General features: G+C 37.0%; 1 protein-coding gene across 1 annotated transcript in view; it reads left to right on the top strand.

The window, feature by feature from the left end:
- The first annotated feature begins 828 nt into the window (after positions 1–828).
- Positions 829–23,487, top strand: part of foxp3b (forkhead box P3b) — a 35,618-nt gene continuing 12,959 nt past the window's right edge. The window contains exons 1-3 of the mRNA XM_062426557.1: positions 829–963; positions 12,252–12,352; positions 15,802–15,862. Coding sequence (XP_062282541.1) covers positions 829–963; positions 12,252–12,352; positions 15,802–15,862 — 297 coding nt within the window. The remainder of the gene's footprint in view (positions 964–12,251; positions 12,353–15,801; positions 15,863–23,487) is intronic.

The following is a 23,487-nucleotide window of genomic DNA, read 5'->3' as shown; positions in this document are numbered from 1 at the left end:
AGAGAGAGAGAGAGACAGCCAGCAGCGAGGCTTCTCCCACTCTAATAAATGGCATGCAGGAATGCAGAGGCAGGCAGCATGGTATTTCGCAATCCATGGACCTGTAGGCAATGCAAAATGGTAGTCATGTGTGTGCTGCTTACCTGTTGTGGGCTGCTTGTCCTCCAGACTGTAGCAGGCAGGCCGTCTAGTTGCAGTCTATATGAGAATAAGAAGCTACAGCGATCCACCTGGCTCCTGCTCCAACACACACAAACACCAAACAGCTCCAAACAATCAGTGAATAAAAGAAAGACAGCAATCACCTCACACTGTGTCAGTGCTCCACATCTGTATGGAGAAAAAAAAAAAAGAAAAAAGAAAGGCTTCAGTGTTTTGCCTGTTGCGGACTCCCTTTAAAAAACAAAAGGTTTAAAGGAGCCACTGCTGCGTTTCCTCTTTTTTCTTGTGCATGTCATGTCTCCGGGTTTTCCACAGACGCTCCTGCCAGTTACCAGTAGATCCCAGTCCCAGTGACAGCAGACTGGGTTCATCACCACTCATGTAGGCTTTTTTTTTTATATTGGTGTGTCAGCTCCCTATCTCCGGGCTTGCTACACTGAGGTACTCAGGCGGTGGTCCCGTCCAGCAGCATCAGTACAGCCAGTGTGTATGTGGAGCAGGCAGACAGCAGCAGCAGCCGCCCTGTAGCTCCACCGCCGCGCTCCCTCTCTCTCATCCTCCAGTCAAGTCGAGGGACGGCTCATGTTCTCCGTTTCGTTATGTCCGTTAGCATGGCCGAACATTTCAATGGCTTCTGTTTTACACATCACACCGAGGCCAGTCGTCATGATTCCCCCCCCCCCCTCTCGCCGCAGCCCGTCAGGCAAGGCGGATGTGTGGGTGAAGGATCCGCGGCTGCTCCGTCCGGCGGTGCTCTCCTCTCGTCACGGTGCTCGGCAGGTTTCGGGAATAATCCTGCTGGTACCGGCCGTGTTTTAATCACGTCTCAATGGGGGCGGCACCAAGCTCCTCATCGCCCCCACCACAGAGCTGGACTCATTGAGGATCTGTTTTTTATATTTAAATCTAGAAACATAGTCATATTTTAAATAATACATCAAAATAAGTCAAAATGAGGGAAGAATCCTGGTACAAGTCAAAGTGTGTTTGTGCAGGATTCACCTAATGAATGTAATTCTAGGATATGTAATACCTGCTGTCACACAACACAGAGTAAACCAGCAGGGATAATGAGGCCTAATTATTGATCAAATACATGAATATAGTGGTATTTATATCACATTATAGGGTGGATTAGGGTAATATGGGACATTGACTAATGTGGGTCAATTAAGCTCCAGTGCATTTATCTCTTTTTCTATTCAGTTATTTTAAAGCTAACTAAAATATGCACTGTGTGAGTTATATTGTTTAAAATTACACGTGGACATACAGGCTACTAGTTTTCTAGTGTCCCAAATTACAAAATCTAAAATAGGGATATATATTAATATAAGTGCCATGTTCCTTTTGAGTACACCATCCAAAAATTCAAAAATCCCAAAAAAAGGTATACAAGTCAGAATTGCAATAAGTGTCCCACATTACCCTAATCTACCCTCCTCAGTATGCCACAGTTATGTACTGTCATATATGAATATAATTCCTGATTTAATATATTATATTAATGCAAGGCATGTTTATTTGTGTAGCACATTCCAACATCAAAGCAATTTATGGTTTACATAAAACATAAAATGCATCAAGACAGGATATAAAATCAACACATGGCAAAATAAAAATACATTTAAATGCAATTAAAAGTGTTACATTGGAAATAAAATTAAGTTAAAATAGAATAAGACAGAGTAAAACAGTGCAGTGTGAGATATGAACTCTAAAATCTGGATTTAATACAAAGCGGTCACAAACAGAAAGGTCTTCAGCCATGACTTAAATGAACTGAGGATTACATTGATGTGATATATTTGATGTAGTCGAATAACTTAGATATTCCACAGGTATTCTTTAAAGCATGGAAGCCTTTCCTCTCTTATTTTGAACAACATTTTTATATCCAAACATTAAGCAATGAGTCTGGGTTCCCTGATCCTCTATCCCCCCAACCCCAGAGTGTCTGGCCCTTCTTCTCTTGTGAAATATCTTGACACTTTTTCAATAAATTGCCATGAAATTGGGTAAATATATCCACGATGTCCAGATGATGACCCCTGACCTTTCCACTATCGCTCCCAGCAGGTAAACGTTTTACATGTATTTAGTGAAATATATCAACATCTGCTAGACGCATCGTGAATACATTTGGCACAGACATTGATCGTTGACAGATAGATGTTGGCTACTCTTCCTCTGCTATCTTGAGCTTTGTGTGAAAGAACACAACCCTGTCCTTCATTTGATCAGGGCGGTGCATTGACGCAGTGGGGGGGTGCTGACACAGAGGGCTGCGGGGATCTAACGGTGTACTTCGTAATGTCGGTGCTTTAATTTTGTTTACCTCTCAGATGATGCAACAAAAGCAAAAACGGGTTGTCACCTTGATACGTTTCCAGACAGAGTTGTGAAATCTTCTCTGTGAGTATAAACAGCTGCTGTTTTGTCATCTGATGAAACTTTAAACTCAATAATCTGTTACTACAGCTGGGCTCCCTGCATTGTAGTTTATTGTCTCTCCAATACCTTAAAAACAACAAAACAGCTTTTGTGCTAATCGCGCTCTGTTTGCGGTTCATTATCCAGTGTTTGCATTTGCATGATTTGTCCTTTAAACACCATGCGATTTCTTCAAGGGTTTTTTTTTTTTTTTTTTTCACACGACATTTCCACAAAAGGGTCTCCCTAATACTCAGAAGGAGCAGATGTGACTCTATTCCTGGATGGCACTGACACATAACAGTCCAGTGATTCATTAAATGATTAATTCACTCATTCTTTGAGGTTTGTCTCAAAAAGGCAACCTTTAGCCTAGTTTGCATGCTAACACAATCACAATGACAAAGCTAACATGCTGATGTTTTGCAGGTATTGTTGCCACATGTGGAGGCTCTGAAGCTACGAGGTAACCCTTTAATTCACAGCTATAAATCCAGCTCAAGCAAATATACATATGGTTAAAGGACAGGTTCATCATTGTTCAAGTCTATTGTTAAACAACAGTCAGGAGCCCAAATGAACATTGTGTTTATCTTGCTGTAATCATCCCTCCTGTTCATACTGACCATCAGAAGATCCCTTCATAATGTACTTACAATGGAAGTGATGGAGGACTAAATCCACAGTCCTCCTTCTGTGTAAACATGGATTTAAAAGTTGATGTGAAGCTAATATGAAGCTTCAGTCGTCTGAATGAGTCAAATCTTCATCTTCTATGTTTCAACATTACAGTGTTTTTAGTAGCAAAGTCTTTTTGTTACTATACTTCCACCACAGCTCAACAGAGAAACACTGTCTGTCGAGACTCAAAGGGGGATTTCTTTTGCTAAGAAGACAAACTATGGAACGTATGAACTAACTCAGACAGCTGACGCTACATATTATCTTCAGAAAGAAATTAAAATACTTTTTTTTTTTTGCTCCAAACAAAGACTGTGGATTTTTTGTCTCTCATCACTTACATTGTAAGTGCATTTGGAAGTATCTTGCCAGATGGAGGCACTGATTACTCACCACATCCTTCAGCTCTTCACACAAACACATGAGATTGAACTTCTTATCTCACTCTCACAAAGAAAGTAAATGAGTGTAAAAATGTTGACTATTACTTTAATGTCAAATCATTGAGGGTGTGGTGGATGTAGTAGATTTGAAAATTGTGAAGCTTTGCTGCAGTGCTGCTCTGTATATTTGAATGGCGGTCGTGTCAGGACAGACGGATCTGTGTTTGCAGCACACTGGGCTGGCTGGAGTTAACAGAGGTTACTAGAACATGTGGCATGAAAAAGCTTCACAGTACGGTCTGGACCGGTGCCCTACTCACGGCCAGTCGGTTGTGTTGTTGTGTGGTGGAGCTTTACGCCTGAACAGCTGTCTGCTCTGCTGGAAGCTGGACACAGCAAAACACTTACTACATCTCTCCTGTAACGGGGCAACAAATAATCCCACCGAGGGCTGGATGATGGTATTAACACAACAGGACACTTTGGTGCAGGAGATAGTTTAACACAGTTTAATATAACTACTGTAACCCTAACCATAACCACTGTGGTTATCATCTGAGCTGTCATATGTGTCAAGTATGACTATCTGTGGGGAAAAACACATTTGGTTTGACCAAAGAATTATAATATCTGAATATTAATGAACTCGTAGTATAAATATAATAATGAAATCAACTGAGATATGTTACTAAAATTCATATTATCACAGCTGCTGATACTGAGAAATTTGAGACATGACCCTTACATACTGTTCAGGGTTTCATTTGACCCATTTTTTAAAACAACATTTTTTTATCAAATAAATTATTTTTTTATACAATTCAAAAATTCTTCATATTATAGAAAATGTCACATAGATAAGATAATTGTTTGCTCTCTGACAGCTTCATTAAGGATTCATCAAACATTTATTAATGACTGATGTAGACTTTATGAATGTGAATTGGCGCAGAGATGAACCCTGACCCTTTAGAGTCAGAATATGAACAGTATGTAAGGGTTAAATGATATGATTTTATTGTGGGTCACAGTTCAGTAACAGTAAGTTGTTTGGACAGATACCTCCTTCAGACAGCTGGTCATGTTCAGAATCATCCTCTGTTCAGATGAATGTATAATATCTTCACATCATATTAACATCTTAATCAAAGACTACTGATGTTTAACAGCACCCACCTTCATATCAAACCATTATTTCTGACGCAATGTGGTCGATACCGCTAATCGTGTTATGTGATTGTCTGTTCATCTCCCAACATGTGTGAATCTTGTTTTTGTGAATGAAACTGAAACACGGTAGATCAGATCTCCCACACACCTTCTTATTCATTGGCATTCATCGAGTTGAAACTAGCTATTTATGACAAGTTTTTGCTTAGTTAACAGAGTTTTCTGAATCCAGCTTGGAACACTCATATGAGACATCCTCACAGAAAATAAGAAAGTAAGAGACCTTTAGGATAATGATAGAAAAATGCACGGGCCTCACTATTGATTTATTGATTTATACAGCAATCACCTTGGAGAAGAGACCAGGTGAACACTGGAAACAGACCACATCAGACACTGCTCACATCATCCAATGAGAAGAGGTCAAAGGTCATTGACCAGAGGTCAGCAGATGACCGCAGGGAGGTCAAGGAGGACCCTCACGTGTAACACCAGAGACCGTCTACACCCGCCTGTTATCATGTGACGAAGGTTCTGCACTTGTTGACTCCTGAGGCGACTTCCCTTTCTGAAGAAGAATGAGGATGTGGGTGAAAGCTCCAGAAAAAGCAGGTCCGTCCCCCATCGTTCGGATGATCTGGTTTCGTGCTATTCACAAGATCGAGAGTGAAACGTCATTCTCAAGTATCATAAGTATTAACATTTCGATGCTTCTGAATACGCTACATGTGGATGGAACGCACAGGGCCGGTCTCACTGGACATGCGTCACTGCATTGCCGTGGAACCGCAGGTAATGACCTCGTTGATTCAAAAGAGCTCCAACAAGCTCAAAATGATATTTTCACTTTCACATTAGGTTTATTTGATTGTGAAAAAGGGAATTTTAAGTGTGACTCACCTAATTGTTTTTGTTAGCGCAGAAGCCATGGGCCACAATTTGACCCAGAAAATTCAGAAAAATTCAAACAACTCACACTCTTTCTCAGCGGTGTAGTAGGTAGACAGTGTGGGAGAATATGTAGCCGTTTCACAGGATTGAAGTCCCTTTGTAATGATGATAACACACACGCACATGCACTGTTACCTGATTAAGTAAATGAGATTACGAAGAGCACTTTTCCCTGGTGAATATTTGCGTGCGAGCTTTGTCTTGTAAATAAAATTAGATAAGATATCAAGATACAAGTTTTCTATATTGAACTGTAAATGAACCATTTATAAACGTATTTGATTTTGATGTTACGTTATCTGAAAAGGTCACTGGCTAATCATATGTGAACACTTGAGGTCTGACTTGAACTACAGTCTCCAGGTACTTGTGTATGTCAGGCTGAGCTTTCTCCAAAATACAAAACAACAACTTTTTATAATGTCACTGTTTGAATCTTTTGGAAGATATTCAGTGTGAAACCAAACAAGGATTGAAACTAAGTTTGGTGTAGTTAGTCAACTGTTAGAGCAAAAAGAAACAAGTTCAAGGTGACAAATTTCCCATTATAAACATTTCTTACATTTGACTTCAGTCACACTCTGAATTTTCCTCACACCAGGATCCTGATCGGTTACATATATATTGTACAATAAAAATGAGGCGTTTTGGAGAATTTGAACATGAATAATATTAATAACTAAAAGTAACTAAACTTAACTAAAAGTATAAAGTAAATAACTAAAAGTAACTAAACTTAACTAGAAGTATAAAGTAAATAACTAAAAGTAACTAAACTTGACTAGAAGTATAAAGTAAATAACTAAAAGTAACTAAACTTAACTAGAAGTATAAAGTAAATAACTAAAAGTAACTAAACTTGACTAGAAGTATAAAGTAAATAACTAAAAGTAACTAAACTTGACTAGAAGTATAAAGTAAATAACTAAAAGTAACTAAACTTAACTAGAAGTATAAAGTAAATAACTAAAAGTAACTAAACTTAACTAGAAGTATAAAGTAAATAACTAAAAGTAACTAAACTTAACTAGAAGTATGAAGTAAATAACTAAAAGTAACTAAACTTAACTAAAAGTATAAAGTAAATAACTAAAAGTAACTAAACTTAACTAGAAGTATAAAGTAAATAACTAAAAGTAACTAAACTTAACTAGAAGTATAAAGTAAATAACTAAAAGTAACTAAACTTAACTAGAAGTATAAAGTAAATAACTAAAAGTAACTAAACTTAACAACTACTATTTACCTTAAAGTATATATTAAGTAAATAACTCAAAGTATGCTCATAAGTTAAAAACTCATTTTTCATTCATAAGATGACCTGACTAAAACACTGCATGTCTAATACTAATGAATTCATGCTAACAGCTGAGTTGATACACTATAATTAATAAAGAGATTTCACACTGTGTTGTTTTATGGTAAATGGGTGTCGACACAGACTAAAATCAGAAGCTGCTGTTGTATCAGATTGCACATGATATACAAGTACAGTGTTTTTTATGTTCCAGCTCGATAAACAATATAATGAAATCTATTTAATAAAAATATTATTTAAGACATAATTAATTGTACTTTCACCAAACATGGAATTTAGATCAAAAAAACTCAATTTAACATATGTGTCATGTGTCATGAGCAATATAGATGTTACTAAGGTTCAATGATGAAAAGATGAAAAAAAAATGACGAAATATGTAAATGGTGATTTTTATCTCGTGTTTCCATGATTCATCATTCAAATGAGACAATTTGAAAACCACCGAATCTGATGTAGAAGTTAAAGTGGGGAGCACTTAACATACTACGGTGCCACATTTCTTTTACATCGTATCACCATATAAACGTTTCATTCACCGTCTCCAAAGACTTTATAAAGACGGAGTTTGGACACTTTTCAAAATACGTAAAAAAACAGAGATGCAGAAGAAGAAGTGAAGCAGAAACAACAACAAAAAAAAAGGAAAAAAGAGTTTCAAACAAGTGAAAATGAATATTAATGGGCGCATGAAATGTATAAAAATATATTTTTTATGGATGCAAAGATGTCAGCAGCAAAACTGTGTAAAGCAAAACAAAGACAAATATAATATGACTGAATATAAAACCACTAGCAATACAACACTACGATCACAAAATGCTGAACTCATTTTATGCCTTCAAATCTCACACAGCAGAGAAAATGAAAACATCTGTATTAAATGAAAGCACTTCAAAATAAAATGATCATTATCGAATAACGCCGTCAAACTAAATGAAATATAAACACATCAGCATGTAACTACAAGAGTTTACACACTGTATGTTGTGACTGTTAAGGTTGGGATTATTTTAACTTCTGTTTCTGAGCTATTTTTTTCTGATGATTTCAGTATGGTAAATCCATGAGCCTAAGCCAGTGTAATTATGGAGAAGAGGCTGGTCAGAGGACAAGACAATTCAAAGGAGCCACAGTTGCAGAACTGATTCCCAATTGACCCAGAATCAGGTAGAGAATTCATTTAAATTTGCAGGTTGTAAAAATCAGTTTTTCCTCAGTGCTGTAATTCAATAGTGACGAATGTAGAAGTAGAACGCAGGCCTCGCAGGAGTCTTTGACATTTCATCAAACCAGATGTTTTCTAACCTACTTTTTCATCTTTCATGCCGATGATTCAACAAGGAGAGTTTTGTTCATGTCATAAAAGAGTATAAGTCATCCATATTAATAAATATTCATGATGAAGCAAAGAGTCTGACTTTAAACTGGATTACTGGGAATCCTGCCATACATTTGATTTCATGTCCACATTTTCCTTTCAATCTATTTAAACATATGCTATTATAGTATAATAACTTATATATTGATATCATGTAAAAACATACATTCATTTAATATAATTTAATTGATAAATGTATCTGAATTAATTAAATGTATTAATTTATTACAAATTAATTAAGTGTGGGACAGACTTTTTTGACAGAATTTTACTCGATTTTCTCAAATATTTGTGTTGGCACCATTAAGAACTGCCAGCTCTGTATGTCATTCTCTAAAGTGAAACATGTTGTCTGACCAGCAGAGCAACTGCTTACAACTTGACAACTTGTCATGTGACTTTTTACCCCAACAAGCAGACCCTCTATGCTGTTGCTATTGGACTGGACTGTCAGGTAAGACTCCAGCTGTGTTCAGACTCCAGCTGTGTAATGGTCCACCTCTGAATCATTTTAGTTTCAGTAGTGGATTGACAGGAAGAAACTGTTTCACACTGCTGACAACAATCCAAACCAGATCCAAAGCTAAGATTAAAAAAAAAAAAAAAAAAAAAGTCTTAGATGCAACTTTCTTCTTGAGGTTTTTTTTTCTTGCTGATTTGGTTATAAAAACAACTCACCTGTTATATGTGATCATTTTCCAATCATCTTAAAAAGTGGCTAATTTTTTCATGTAAATATGCGTGCACAAAGAAAAATATGCTGGCTCCTTAAAACAAAGCTCACACTGAAGTGTTAAAAAAGGCATCTGTGACCATCACCTATCAAAAGTTGATAGTAGTCATTCTTCTGGCAAACGTTTTCCACGCTTGATTTCCTCAGAAATTGAAAGTTGCACTTAGTAACGGGTTGCAAACACCTCCACATAAGGGTTAGGGTTACTGTATAACCCTGGTCGAAACAAATGCTTAGTGTGTTAACCACGAATCAGCTTAAAGCTAAATACATATTCCGCCTCGTTCATTCATATCCACCTTTCCAGAAACTCCAAAAAAGTGTCAACTAGTAAAAGAAAAATGAGTCTGCTGTCTGAGCATAAACACAGAGAGGACGTGCAGGAATCGTTTGCCGCTGAGCAGAAACAGTTTCAGATGATGAACAGATGAGCTAACACACAGCAGGCGCTCGCTTCTCGACTGAACTGGATTATCAGAGGGAAAGATACCGAGGATGGATTTTCTGTGTGAAGGTTAATACAGCAGGAAGTCACATTTTTATTAGATGAGTCATCAACTGAGATATTCAGTATATAACACAATAAAAACTTTTTTGTCAGATGAGTTTAATTACACGCACCCAGTTACTGTTATGACATGTAAAAAGACATCTCATATACAGAAAAAAAAGGTGAACAGAAAGTCCAGGCCATCTGATAAAGTCCCCAAAACACAGGTTACCTAATAAGGTTAATAATAATTGCAGAACTTTCTAGAGGAAATTGACATTCGTAAAGGACTCAGGGCTTCCGCTCGGTGGCATTCTATGTGTGAGATGACCTTTGACAACACAGAAAATAACCTCAGAACGAGATGTTTACACACTGTTAGAATGTCATACAGCATGTTACTGGGCTTCCCCCCGCTCACTGCTTTTAATGCTTCCTCTTCAAAATTGCATTGGTGTACCATTTGAGGTTGTTGATACTGAAAATTACTGACATGATGAGTATACACAGAACAATCATTCTGACACCAGGAAATAATAATTGTCAAGAGTTTCAAACACAAATGAGACATTTATTGTCAAAAAGCATCAATTCTCATAAAGCTTAATAAAGCTTAGCATACAGCTTCCACTACTTTTTAAACTGTAAAGCTTAAAAACATTGTTTGGAGTGAATTTTTTTTAGACCTCATTGTTAAAGTAGTGTATATTACCAGGTCATCACTAATAGTGCAAGTGAATTCTGTCACTCGTAAGTATTAAAAGCGCACAGCACACAGATAGTGATAGCTGATTCAGTACTGTCATCACTGATTAATAGCTGTGATCTGTTAACACAGTAACAGGTCAGGGTAGAAGACACAAGCAGTCAGATGATCAGACATGTTTTAAAGAGTCTTTAACCTTTATTTAATTAGGTAGTCTTACTGAGATCAATATCTCTCCTGCAAGAGATATGAGTACAGCTGGAAAGACAGAAATGAATACAGAGCCAGTATCGCATCTGTAATAATGTTTAAAATGTAAAGTTTAAATTCATCACATAAAATGAGACTTTCATGTTTTTATTATTCTTCATAATTCATTACATATGTATGTGTATGTTAAAGGGCAGTCTGTCCAAGTTCACTTTTTACTGGTGTGGTATGAAGAGTGAGCCAGATCTGGGATCTGCTCTGACGAACTGTAGATTTACATGTGAGGAAATATGTAATCTAGTGAAGCAGCTTTAGAAACAACAGTGAGAGTGTGTAGTTCTCTCGTTACGGTGATGAATGAGATATATTTTCTCTCCTGTAATGAAAGGCAGGGCCCAGTGATAAACTGCATCAGGCTGTTTCAAGAACAAGGCAGCAAATTATATCTACATACTCAAGCACAGACATGATGGACTATGAGTGGTTTTCTGTCTTCAAGAGAAAAACATGAGCAACTCATTTTCATAGGACTGAACAATCTCTATTTCAGAACCATTGAGATAGAGGCATGTGTTCATTTTGTCGAATTAGCAGAAGATGTCTGAAGAACATTAAAGGCACACATGGCTTGAATTGGAGAAGTGAGTATGTACAACACTGTATTATCAGCATAGCTAGAGAAAGACAGGTAAGATGTCGGTTATGACTGCGTGTGTGTGTCATTTAGACCTATGAGTCGTATCACTTATCAGTTAATTTAATATGGTTGTTGTAGTAGATGATAATTTTTGCGACCCCATGGTAGCGATGGTGATTTATCTTAAGTTAGTTAGCATACTTTGCTAGACTCTGCACCTGATAGCCTGAGTGTCTGAATGTCCTTTCTCTACGTTTGTATTAATTAGTGCATTGTTTACATGTCAGGGTAGCTACACTGCATTCAAATTATGCAATGAATAGTGTTTTAAGATTTAGTGCATATACAGTATGATGCTGTATGATAGCTTGGACAATATTATCGATTTTTATTTTAGAACCATACACATATAAGCTCACCCATGTTTTGGGCTGTTGCTCAAGTTCATTAAAGTCTTAAAGAGAGATAAATCTTCTGTGTCCCTGTTTTAACAGATCAGAAGCTCTTACAGAAGAGGTTTATACAGTTCTTTGCTCTAGATGGCTAGCGCTAAGAAAGTAAAAGTCACATGGTTTCTTTTAATAGCTGATCTCTGGGTACACAGGAACATTACTCTTAACAAGTCAGTCATACTGAATTGGAAGAGAAAGTGTAGGTAACTGCAACTGTTTCATTAGTGGGTATGAGTATGATACCTATACTCGTCTGTTAGTTTGCCATGGAGACCTGGGGCTGTTTTGCTTGATAGGTATTGTAGAATAAAATGACGCTGTGGAAATCCTGGCCTCTGTCGGCTAGCTAGCTTTCCCAAAACTCCTTGCAAACTACTTACTGTCAGCTACCACCACACGACTGCATGCACACAGTTTCTGTCATACAGATTGCCTCACTTTCAGTTCTACCCTTATTTTCTGTTTAGATCATCTGGATAAAACTGTTGGCTTGTTTCCAATTAATGTCTGATCATCTGACTGTTCTTACACATCTTTTTATCAGGTGTCCAAGCTTGCACACCCAGGGACCCTGCACGGCCCTCGCAAGTGCAAAAAAAGAGAAAAGCAATTTGATTGGGAAAGTCCCATCACTAACGCACTGCCGTACACATCCAGCAGCGCACAACACTCACCGCATGTACTTTTCACTGGTACTTTAAACACAGAGAAAACCACAAAACTTTAAAGTTCGTGACAAACAAGACAAAGGTGATTGGTTTATTGGTTAATAAGGTTTCAGAGAAAAGCACACCCAATGAAACAGGACACCTTTATTACCATATTTAGACAACAGATGGAATTATTGTATAAAGCGAAAGCTGACGGCGAAAAAAACCTCAAAAAGACGAATTTCTTAGAAATAATTGAACTTTCACCACAGAACATTGATGGCACCGGTAGAAGTCAACGTCTAATGAAACAAATTCTCATCCCCACTCTGGGCTGAATCAGCAGAGTAAGCCTCCACATCCACACCTTTAGTGGAGGAAGGAGTGAATCACTGGCACATCGACAATATGATTTTCACTCTGAATCATTCAGTGAGAGGGTAACATCCTTTACTGTATAACATGCACAGCTCCAAGAACCTCGTCAGCAAAAGCAAAAAGATAATTGTCGCCTCATCATATGCTGTGACATATTGCGGGATCAGAAAGTAGTGTCACAAAAGCTTTTCTCACACTGTCAATATTCACACGAGAACACCGTTGGGTTGACTATAACATGGAAGATCGTGCTGCACGTGCAAAAAATGATGAACTGTTTCCAGCACGCATCCGAAATCCGTTATGTTTGATTGCTTACCAAACTGAAGCTATTTAAAGGAAGCGCTTACAAGTTTTAAAACGGGCTTTATCAGTGAGCCGTGACATTGCTGCCACCTGCCTGGTTAAAAACGTTTACAGTATCTCCAAAATTGTCAGACATTGATAAAAAAAAAATGGGTTCACATTCAACTTAAGTGAATGGAAGGAGGGATAAACAGACAGGAAATAAGAACGTTTTGACACAGATGGGAATAATAAGTCACTTTAAAAGGTTAAATTCTTTCTTTTTCTCAGTTTGTTTTCTAGCTACTACTCATTTGAATATGTTTTGAAAGAAATCCACCTGGATTTGACCTAATTTATGGTTCTGTGTAGGTAAATCAGAGCAATGAAGTTAGTAACAGTGGTGGATTTAGATATGGGCGACATGGACAGCCACCCAGGGTGCCATCTTGCCTGGAGTGGCATTGGGCACACGCACCAATAGGAAAAAAACAACAACAACCAAAGAAACGACCGGTTTTCAATCACGTTTTGGTACGTCATGTCTTCTCTTTATAATGTAAGCATGTAGGTCAAGTAACCCTTTGGAGCGGTCGTCCTCATTATAGCTTGTGAACTAGAACGAGGGCCCTGCTGAGAAGTTCTCACAGTCAGCAGTAGGAGATGGGGAGAGGGGCAGGTGCAGGTTGATTTCAGGTCTCTACACTGAAAGCCTGAGGTAGGAGGAGCGCAGAGAATCTAGCGCACCTACTTTTGTATGGTAGCCTACTGATGCAAAAACCAAAATGAGTCACACTACCAAACAAACCACAATTTACAGTTGTGTTGTTCTATTTGTGTGATATAGGATTTGTGCAATTTACTTTTATTCCTGTTTTTTATTAGCAGTATGTTATAATTCATGATCATATATTTATATTTATATATTAGAATTGTTTCCAGGGCGCCGTACAAGCTGGAACCACCACTGGTTAGTAACATGTTACAGGATATTTTCAATAGTTAACCGAAAAACTGGCATCTTTTTCTGACATGAATTTCGATGTGTTTTGTAGTCTTACGCCCGTCCACACTCAGGACGCCACACATGAATGACCACTTAATCCAGGCAGCAGTCACATTTCCACCTAAATGTATTCAACCAAACCATTTACACATTGTTGTCAGTAGAGTGACAGACCACACTGCTAATCGAAAAAACAACATGAGAAAATTTCATTTTAGACATTTTTTGTGTGTGTGTATATATATATATAATTGTATTCATATATTACAGTACTTTTGTAAACCCTCATACCTTGGTAAAGCCATTTGAAGCACCAAAGCAATTTGTCCACACGAGTAAAGGAATGTTTTCCCATTAGATTTGAAGAATTTCTAAAATTAGAATTCAGGTTTTTTTGACCAAATGATCTGTTGACAAAGTGCTGTAGGCTGAAATTGTGCCCAATATCGCAGAAAACGGAGATTGTTCTGAACATTTTGATACCAAGCACTTTATTTCCTTAAGCAAAGTGCCTTTAAAGGGCAAATTTAAGAATATATCTAAAATTGAACTACACACACACACACACACACACACACACACTTTTCGAGATACACCCCTCGGAGACCTCTGACGATATCTGGCCAACACATCGGTCCCTTTGACAAACTCTTCTTCTCTCTTCTTCTTCTTTTGTTAGCAGAAACCTCTTTACAGTGAGGTGTTAACATGTTATTTGTGTATTCCCCCGTGCTGTGTATGCTGTACTGCAGTGGTGCTGAAAGTCTGTTTAAAAAATCTAAATGAATTGAAATGGATTCATCAGAACAACAAGCGTGTTCAGAAATGGTTTTGTTACTTTGTTGAACCGACCTATCAACAGCTACACTCACAATGAACATGAATTAAACTGCTCAAAATATGTTCCACAGCGGATTGAACGTCTCCTCACTAAATCTTATTCAGTGGACGTCTGGAAGGCAGGGGGACTAAAAAAAAAGAGAGAACTAATTCTCTATTAAAAACACATGTTGCTTCACCTCATTTGATGAGAAATAGCAATAGTGAAAACTGTAACGCTGATGGAGACAAACTGAACAAATAGATGTTTACCAGAGAGCACCTCACCGTTACTGACGTGAGAACACGTGGACCGAGCAGACTAAACATGCACGCACATGGAAAAAAAGCGGTTATTTTCTGTGCATAAAGCAAACTGAACTTTAGCTCAGAGACAACCTGTTCTTTTTTTTTTTTTTATTATTGTTGTTGCTCTGGTACAAAGGGGTTAGGGTTCATTTTCCTACAAACATTTTTTTTTGTTGTCAGGTTGTCAGAGCAACATTTGGAAAGTTTTTTTTTTTTTGTGTTTTGATTTGCTGAAGGACAATCACGGTCTGCTCCGTCTCCTGCTTCGAGTATAAATGCTGAGTAGATATCTGACAGCTCTGATGTGAGAGTCTGCTGTCACCAGGTGAGTCTGAGCCTACCTTCATTCTACTGTCAGCACTAACAGCTCTGAACAAACTGCTGCTAGATGAATGCAAGATGATCAAATTATATTTCAATTCAACATTTTTATAGTTTTTTTCTGAGCTAAAACTTTTCCTAAATCTGCACATTTTACTACTGCTGTTTTTTTCTTCATTTATTGTTTTTTTTTTAACTTTCTTTCTTGTGTTTTCAACCTGATTCTGAGCTCTGTCTGTCATTCTTTTCTTTTTTTTTTTTTCTTTTTTAAATTTGCTAAAAACATATTTCCTGTGGAATAACTCCCCCTCTGTGTTGTTTTAAAGTATCTCCCTTGAAGAAAAGGAAGACAGAGGCAAGCAGGAGTTTGTGCACGGCGGCAACACGGTAAGCGCTCATCTTACTTTCACACCTCCGACTAGAACTGGGATCATTACTGAGTGATTAGCTCAGACTGAAGAGAGATGAGACTTAGAATATGTGTGGGATTATATTAATTGAGAGCAGAATAAGGTCAGTGCTGGTTTGTGTGTGTGTGTGCGTGCGTGTGTGTGTGTGTGTGTGAATGTGGTTTGCAAATGTTCTTATATTTCAAATCATGAATTCATTAACAAAATGCACAAAAACAACACGCCTTGTTTGGCTAAGGGAACCAAAAAAAATCCGTTTTTGATGATATTTAAATCACGATCTCACTGTTTTCTGCTTCATTAAAGGTGATGAATGATTCTAAACTCTTGCTGAATAGTTTCACGCATGTTAGCAGATTTTTTTGATCAAAAAAAGATCGGATGAAATTTCAGCAGCAGAGATTAAAATCCTTTCACACATTCACACCCGAATGATCACGTAAAGCACTATTTAAATAAGCAGACAATTATAAAGTTGATCTATATGCTTAGGGACACTTTAAATATTATTCATGTTGTGAGAACACCCAAATTAATGCAGGAAAGGCTGATGTTACATTTTGTGAATGCAGTAAAAAAATCTTCTATCAAGATCAAATGGTATTTTATATAATGCAAAATAACATATGTAAATATACTCTACTGTATATTTGTACATCTGCCTGTTGGTAAGGAATATCCAGCATAGCAGGATCATCGCCGTCCGCTTTGACTCTGATTTTCCTCATGTTTAAAAAGACAGGAAGGAGTCACATGATAAATATGAGGGACAGGAAAGCATAAATTATATATAAACACATTTTTTTTCTTGTGCATTACAACAGAATTATGTGATTCTGCTCTCCTCTAAACGTATTCTAATGATGTGGTTGAACTGGTCACAGCTGGTGATGACAGATGTCTTGTTTTAAGCCACAAATATCAGTCTTAACCTCACTAAATTCAACTAAATAAGCTCCGAAGCTTTCTTTTTTTCATGTACTGTAAATGCTACATTAATGAAATCGTGCAGAGTATTATAACGTATTTGAATTTTTACAAGCTTGCATGTTCATATATAACATCCTGATGTCCCTCCCAGAGCAAGGTGAGAAAAACTGATATTAATTTCCATCTCTACATCTCTACGTACAGCGTGTATGTAGCTTAGCTTAGCTTAGCTTCCACGAAAACTGGAGGCAAAAGGAAACTGCAACTCGAGCGAATTTATATTCGATGGTATTTCTTTGAATCTGGAGCCGCTCGTGCATTTTCTGGTGCACGACAGCATAAGATGCTATGAGTGAAATCCTGCCTTTAAAGTGAGAAAAACAACAGAGACAGATCAGTCAGCAGGAATGGTTTTGTTTCTCTTTTACGCTCAACACGCACGGCTCGTTACACTTTGTCGACAAAAAAAATCTAAAGACGTCATAGCGTACGGTTGTTCTACGGCTAGGTGAAATATTGAATCACTTTCTCGATGTGACCGTGTGAGATATCTCAATGTTAAAAGTGCCTCATAAGAACGTAAGAACAGCCCTGGTACAGATGTGTGTATTCCTGTGCAGACTGTGTGTAACACCTCAGGAAGCTTCTCTAAAAGCTGCAGCCATCTTCTGAGCACAGAGCAGGAAATGGGTCTGCAGAGGTAAACAGCAAGCCCATCACCACTAAAGAAGCATTTACATTTACCTCTCTAGTTCTAGTATCCTGCTAAAAACCTCCAACTACAACACTTTCACATCTCCCAGTAGTAGTGAACTTCTCGCTCTACATTCCTATTGTGTCATTTTGGGACCATGTGCAGTGTTAAACATACATTTTTAAAATTTGACGTTCTGTAGCAGGGTTAGATGATTGCTCGTTTTCATCTGTAGTCCCTTCAGTAGGTCAATATGAACCCTTACATACTGTTCAGGGTCTCATTTCACCCATTTTTACATTCGAGAGAAGAAAAAGACACCTTCAAAACTTTTCTTTGAACTCTAACCCTTTTAACCCTAACCCTAACCCTAACCCTCCTCATGTAATTCAGAATATATAAAATTGAAATATTTCAACTTTCTAAAAATGTTTTTGTGCAGCCGATACACATTTTTGTCGAGTGTTTGACTGATATTTATTCATAAATACTGTTGATTCACTCGTGGTATCATTTATGGAAAGCGTTATGTTCTTCTCTTCGGATCATTAAATCGCGTGATTATAAACATTTTCGCCATCGACGAAAAGTGTAAAAACTAAAAGAAAACAGAATCTCTCATTAAGGATGAACCACCAGTTTATTAATGACTGATGAGGTATTCATGAATGGTTTGAGGTGCGGAAATGACGTATAGAGACTAATTATTAGGAGTTGATACTGTTGAACGCCTGAATATGAACAGCATGGAATTAAAACATAAAAAAAAGCACAATAACAAACAGTACCAAGCAAAAAAAACCCACACAGGACAAAAATACAAAGCTACACACAATAGTACGTCACACAGTCAGTGGTTACAGAGCCGACTTTTTAATTCGGTTTTAAATGTAGTAGTGACAGTATTATTCACTCTGTTCATGTTTGAAACCAAAAGTGATGTGTACATATGAGCTCAATGAAAGAGAAATTCAAGTGGAAAACTGTAAATCTGATAGAAGCCCGACAGACCACACAGCCTTTAAATGAAGTCCCCGAAACTCAGATATGTCTCACCGCCATTTGTAAATCCACATTTAAGCATTTAGAGCATCAGAACTGCAGACAGCTGTGAATCACTGCTCAAAAACACAGTGTGGTTTGCTAGTTAAGATACGCTTTGATAGCGAGGAGAGGTTTAAGTACATTTACTAACCCCGTACTTTAACCCTTTATCGGGGCGATAACTGTATTTGGTAACCTCCGTAAACATCCAAAATAGCCTCCCCATGTCTCTCTGTGAGGTAACTATGTAGTTGTTATATGTAGACTTTTTGGTAAATGTTTTACCCTAGACCAGCGGAGACCATATATGGTAACTTCAATCACCTTGATTTGCAACATAAAAATGAAAAATGTAATATCTCCCAATTTTGAATTTCCAAATATTTCAATGAGTGCGCTATAAAGGGTTAAGAACAATTTTGAGGTACTCATTTCTTCTACTTTAAAGTTGTGCTCCTCTACATTTATTCAATTCAATTCAACCCAATGCCTTTATCGTCATTGCACAGCAGTCCAATGAAATTGTGTGATCTCTGTGTCTGATACACATTAAACCAGCAAACAATGACACACATAAAATACACTATGGATAAAAAAAGAGAATATAAAAATGGCGGTAATGAATAAATAAATAAATATAAATACAGATGCAGTGATAAATAAGAGCAGCAGTTCAGACTTAATTGCATCGCTGACTCAACCGAGATGCATACACAGTACGCACTATTGCACATTTATAGTTATATAGTTATATAGTAACTAACGGCTTTAGTTACTTTTCAGATTCAAATCTTAGATGAAATAGGACGACGCGGCATTATTTAAGATGAAACCAGCTGTTCCTTAAGATGATAAAAAAGTTCTGGACAATCAATCCAAATGTATGTATGTATTATAACTTATGTATTTTATATCATCTCACATTCTCAGATTTATAAAGTCCTCAAGATCAAATAATAACCATAACATGCTGCTTATGCAACAATTCATCAGTATTAATAACCTACTTTATTAAATGTATATAATATGGTCACAGCCTGACAGCTTCTTTTACTTTTAATACTTTAAGTAAATGTAGCTGCTGATACTTTTGTTAAGTACATTCAAAATACCTTCAAAACTCATGACGTTCCCTTCGTTCTTTCTGTTCAGTGCTTATTAGTGAACGTTAGCATTCTAACACGTCCATCTTGGATGATGAACATTATAAAAATAAAGTTAATAAAAAAAGTTAGCATTATCACTGTGAGAATGTTCATTCACTTTCAACTTTCACCGGTCATTTACATCCTCAGCCATCAGCTGTTTACAGATCTATCCCATGTAATAATGTAGCTAATGAACTTCCCCCTGTAGTGTGGATTGGTGTCTTTTGTACCAGCTTGCGTGTGAACGGCCTGTTACTCAATCTCACCTTAACTTAACGCCTCGAAAATCATTGAGGTTTCCTTTATTTGCGATGATGTCGAGAGGACGATACTATAAAAAAAAACTGCACACTGAGGTGAAGTGGTTTGAGATCATTGCCTTGAATTGTACAGGGGAAGCGAGAGTGTTGATCTGGAGGATGTGTTGAAGATAATTTCATGTGTTTGGTTCCACAAAACCAAAGGTAGACAGTTAGCAGAGCAAGTTTGGTAGGGTCCTGTGGTCAAGTCTAGTATGGATGTTACATGGTAAGGTGGTGAATGTCTGATAGTGGATGAAACCAACCAACTTTATCATACGTTGAGAGATCTATGGTAATGAATCTGAGGGCAGAATAATACACCGAGTCTAGAAATTTGAGTTTGGAAGCAACATCATGTTTGTAGACTATCACTTTATACCATGATCTGTGAGAATACCACACACACACACACACACACACACACACACACACACACACACACACACACACACACACACATCGACAGGAATGCCAATTCTAGCTGAAATGCCTGCTGAATCAAAGTTACCCTTTATGGGGTGACTACACTTTAAGAGATGCAGTACAGAGTGTGATATTAGCCAGACTGATTGGGTTTCGTAGGTTTAGTGTTGGTGTGTTGTCCTGGCAACAATCCTACATGTAACTACCATAATGAATCTTTCTCAAGTAAAAAAACACTGTCCGTCGACACAGAGAGGCAACTAAAAAGACGGTAACGTCGGAAGATAATCACTAACTCATGACTTCAAATTAGTTTAAACTGATATCAAGAATACATTTGTAGAACGGGGACTGTCCTCCATCACTTACAGCATAGTCTATCAAGGTGTTGTGGTATTTGTAATGATTATAGGGTTACTATAATAGGTAACTCTGTCATTGGTAAGGGATACCTAACTACATCTCAGCGATAGAGCGAAATCTCTCACGGTAGACAAAATTCAGTTGTCTCATATTACATATAATGATCTATTATCATATAATCCTTCAGAATGAAGCAGTCCCACCATGACAGACATGAGCTCTACAGTAGAAGAGATATCAATCTCTCCACAATAGACCGGAGTCGATGTGAGCCGAAACTAATTTACTTGTACGACGTGTTGTCTGATGTCTCGAGGCATTAGTGTTGATAGCTTGCCATGTCAGAGAGGGCCAATATTCACATTCAGTCATGGTGTTGCACTCCTTCATTCACATGAAAAGTGACAGAAATAGTTGTGTCAAGAATGTAAAAGAGAGCTTGACAGAGATGTTGCTACACCAGACTAATCACTGTGTGAAGTGCTCCGATCCTTTACTTTACTAAAAGCAATGTATAAAATACTCCATTACAAGTTAAAGTACACGAATAGTCCTACTTAGATAACAGTACTATTAGTATTTTTCAGCTTGGTGTAGTATGCAGTATTACAGTAAAAGTACTGCAGTATTATGAGCGATGTAGTATGCAGTATTACAGTAAAAGTACTGCAGTATTATGAGTGATGTAGTATGCAGTATTATGAGTGATGTAGTATGCAGTATTACAGTAAAAGTACTGCAGTATTATGAGTGATGTAGTATGCAGTATTATGAGTGATGTAGTATGCAGTATTACAGTAAAAGTACTGCAGTATTATGAGCGATGTAGTATGCAGTATTACAGTAAAAGTACTGCAGTATTATAAGCGATGTAGTATGCAGTATTACAGTAAAAGTACTGCAGTATTATGAGCGATGTAGTATGCAGTATTACAGTAAAAGTACTGCAGTATTATGAGCGATGTAGTATGCAGTATTACAGTAAAAGTACTGCAGTATTATGAGTGATGTAGTATGCAGTATTACAGTAAAAGTACTGCAGTATTATGAGCGATGTAGTATGTAGTATTACAGTAAAAGTACTGCAGTATTATGAGCGATGTAGTATGCAGTATTACAGTAAAAGTACTGCAGTATTATGAGTGATGTAGTATGCAGTATTACAGTAAAAGTACTGCAGTATTATGAGTGATGTAGTATGCAGTATTACAGTAAAAGTACTGCAGTATTATGAGTGATGTAGTATGCAGTATTACAGTAAAAGTACTGCAGTATTATGAGTGATGTAGTATGCAGTATTACAGTAAAAGTACTGCAGTATTATGAGTGATGTAGTATGCAGTATTACAGTAAAAGTACTGCAGTATTATGAGTGATGTAGTATGCAGTATTACAGTAAAAGTACTGCAGTATTATGAGCGATGTAGTATGTAGTATTACAGTAAAAGTACTGCAGTATTATGAGCGATGTAGTATGCAGTATTACAGTAAAAGTACTGCAGTATTATGAGTGATGTAGTATGCAGTATTACAGTAAAAGTACTGCAGTATTATGAGTGATGTAGTATGCAGTATTACAGTAAAAGTACTGCAGTATTATGAGTGATGTAGTATGCAGTATTACAGTAAAAGTAGTGGTTTGGTCCTCTGACTGATATATTATTATTATGACATCATTAGATTATTAATAGTGAAGCATCAGTGTTAGAGCAGCATGTTACTGTTGTAGCTGCTGGAGGTGGAGCTAGTTTACACTACTTTATATACAGTTAGCTAGTTTAGTCCAGTGGTTCCCAACCTAGGGGTGGGGCCCCTCCAAAGGGTCAGCAGATAAATGTGAGGGGTGGTGAGATGATTCATGGTTCTGATACACAAATGTGTTTTCAGTTTTTTGGACTTTTTCTCTAATCTTTGATTTTTGTTGAAATATTGGATCATTTGAACATTTATTGAAATGAAAGCATGTGAGAATTTTAGAGGGAAAAATCAGTATTTGGTGGAGCTGTTAACAACTCATAGACATCTGAAATGTGAGCCGACGACACACTGCTTTATGTAAGACGTCAAAAGATAAAAAGGTTGGAAACCACTGGTTTAATCTTTAACAATTTGTTAAAGATATTTATATATATCTGACAAATATCTAAAAGTGTCAGATAAACATAGCGGAGTACTTGAATTAATGTACTTAGTTACTTTCCACCTCTGGTAAAGTGGGCGTGCTTGTTGGATTGTTTGAAAAGATTTTCAGCGCCACTTCCGTTGGAAATATGAGGGTTCAGGTTCTGTTTGAAGATCTTTTTTATGCATTCTGACACCTTTAATGTTCACCTTTTATGATGTATGACACATTCTTCTTCACAACAGTAACAAAAGTTTTGAAAAGTAGAACAAAATCTAGTGAAGACATTTTCAGATCCACTGCAGTCAGGATGAATGAATCTTATAACAACTGTGGCTGTCAATCATTCTTTTAGGTCCATTACCACAAAATCACAAAGTCATTATTCTCCCCAGATAAACCATGACATTAATATCATGTTTCTGTATTCTTCTTTATAAATGCAGTATTGAAATGTAAAAAAAAAAATTCTGTACTTAAGTACAATTATTAGAGTTCCTCCAATTTAATGCTGTACTATATGCATTCTTATTCATTTGACATTAACATTTAACACTAGATTTAACTTGACAACAT

Source organism: Scomber scombrus, chromosome 10, assembly GCF_963691925.1.
Source record: "Scomber scombrus chromosome 10, fScoSco1.1, whole genome shotgun sequence".
In the NCBI taxonomy this organism is placed as follows: domain Eukaryota; kingdom Metazoa; phylum Chordata; class Actinopteri; order Scombriformes; family Scombridae; genus Scomber; species Scomber scombrus.
The sequence above is the reverse complement of the archived record's forward strand: the minus strand, read 5'-3'. Positions and strand labels throughout refer to the sequence as shown.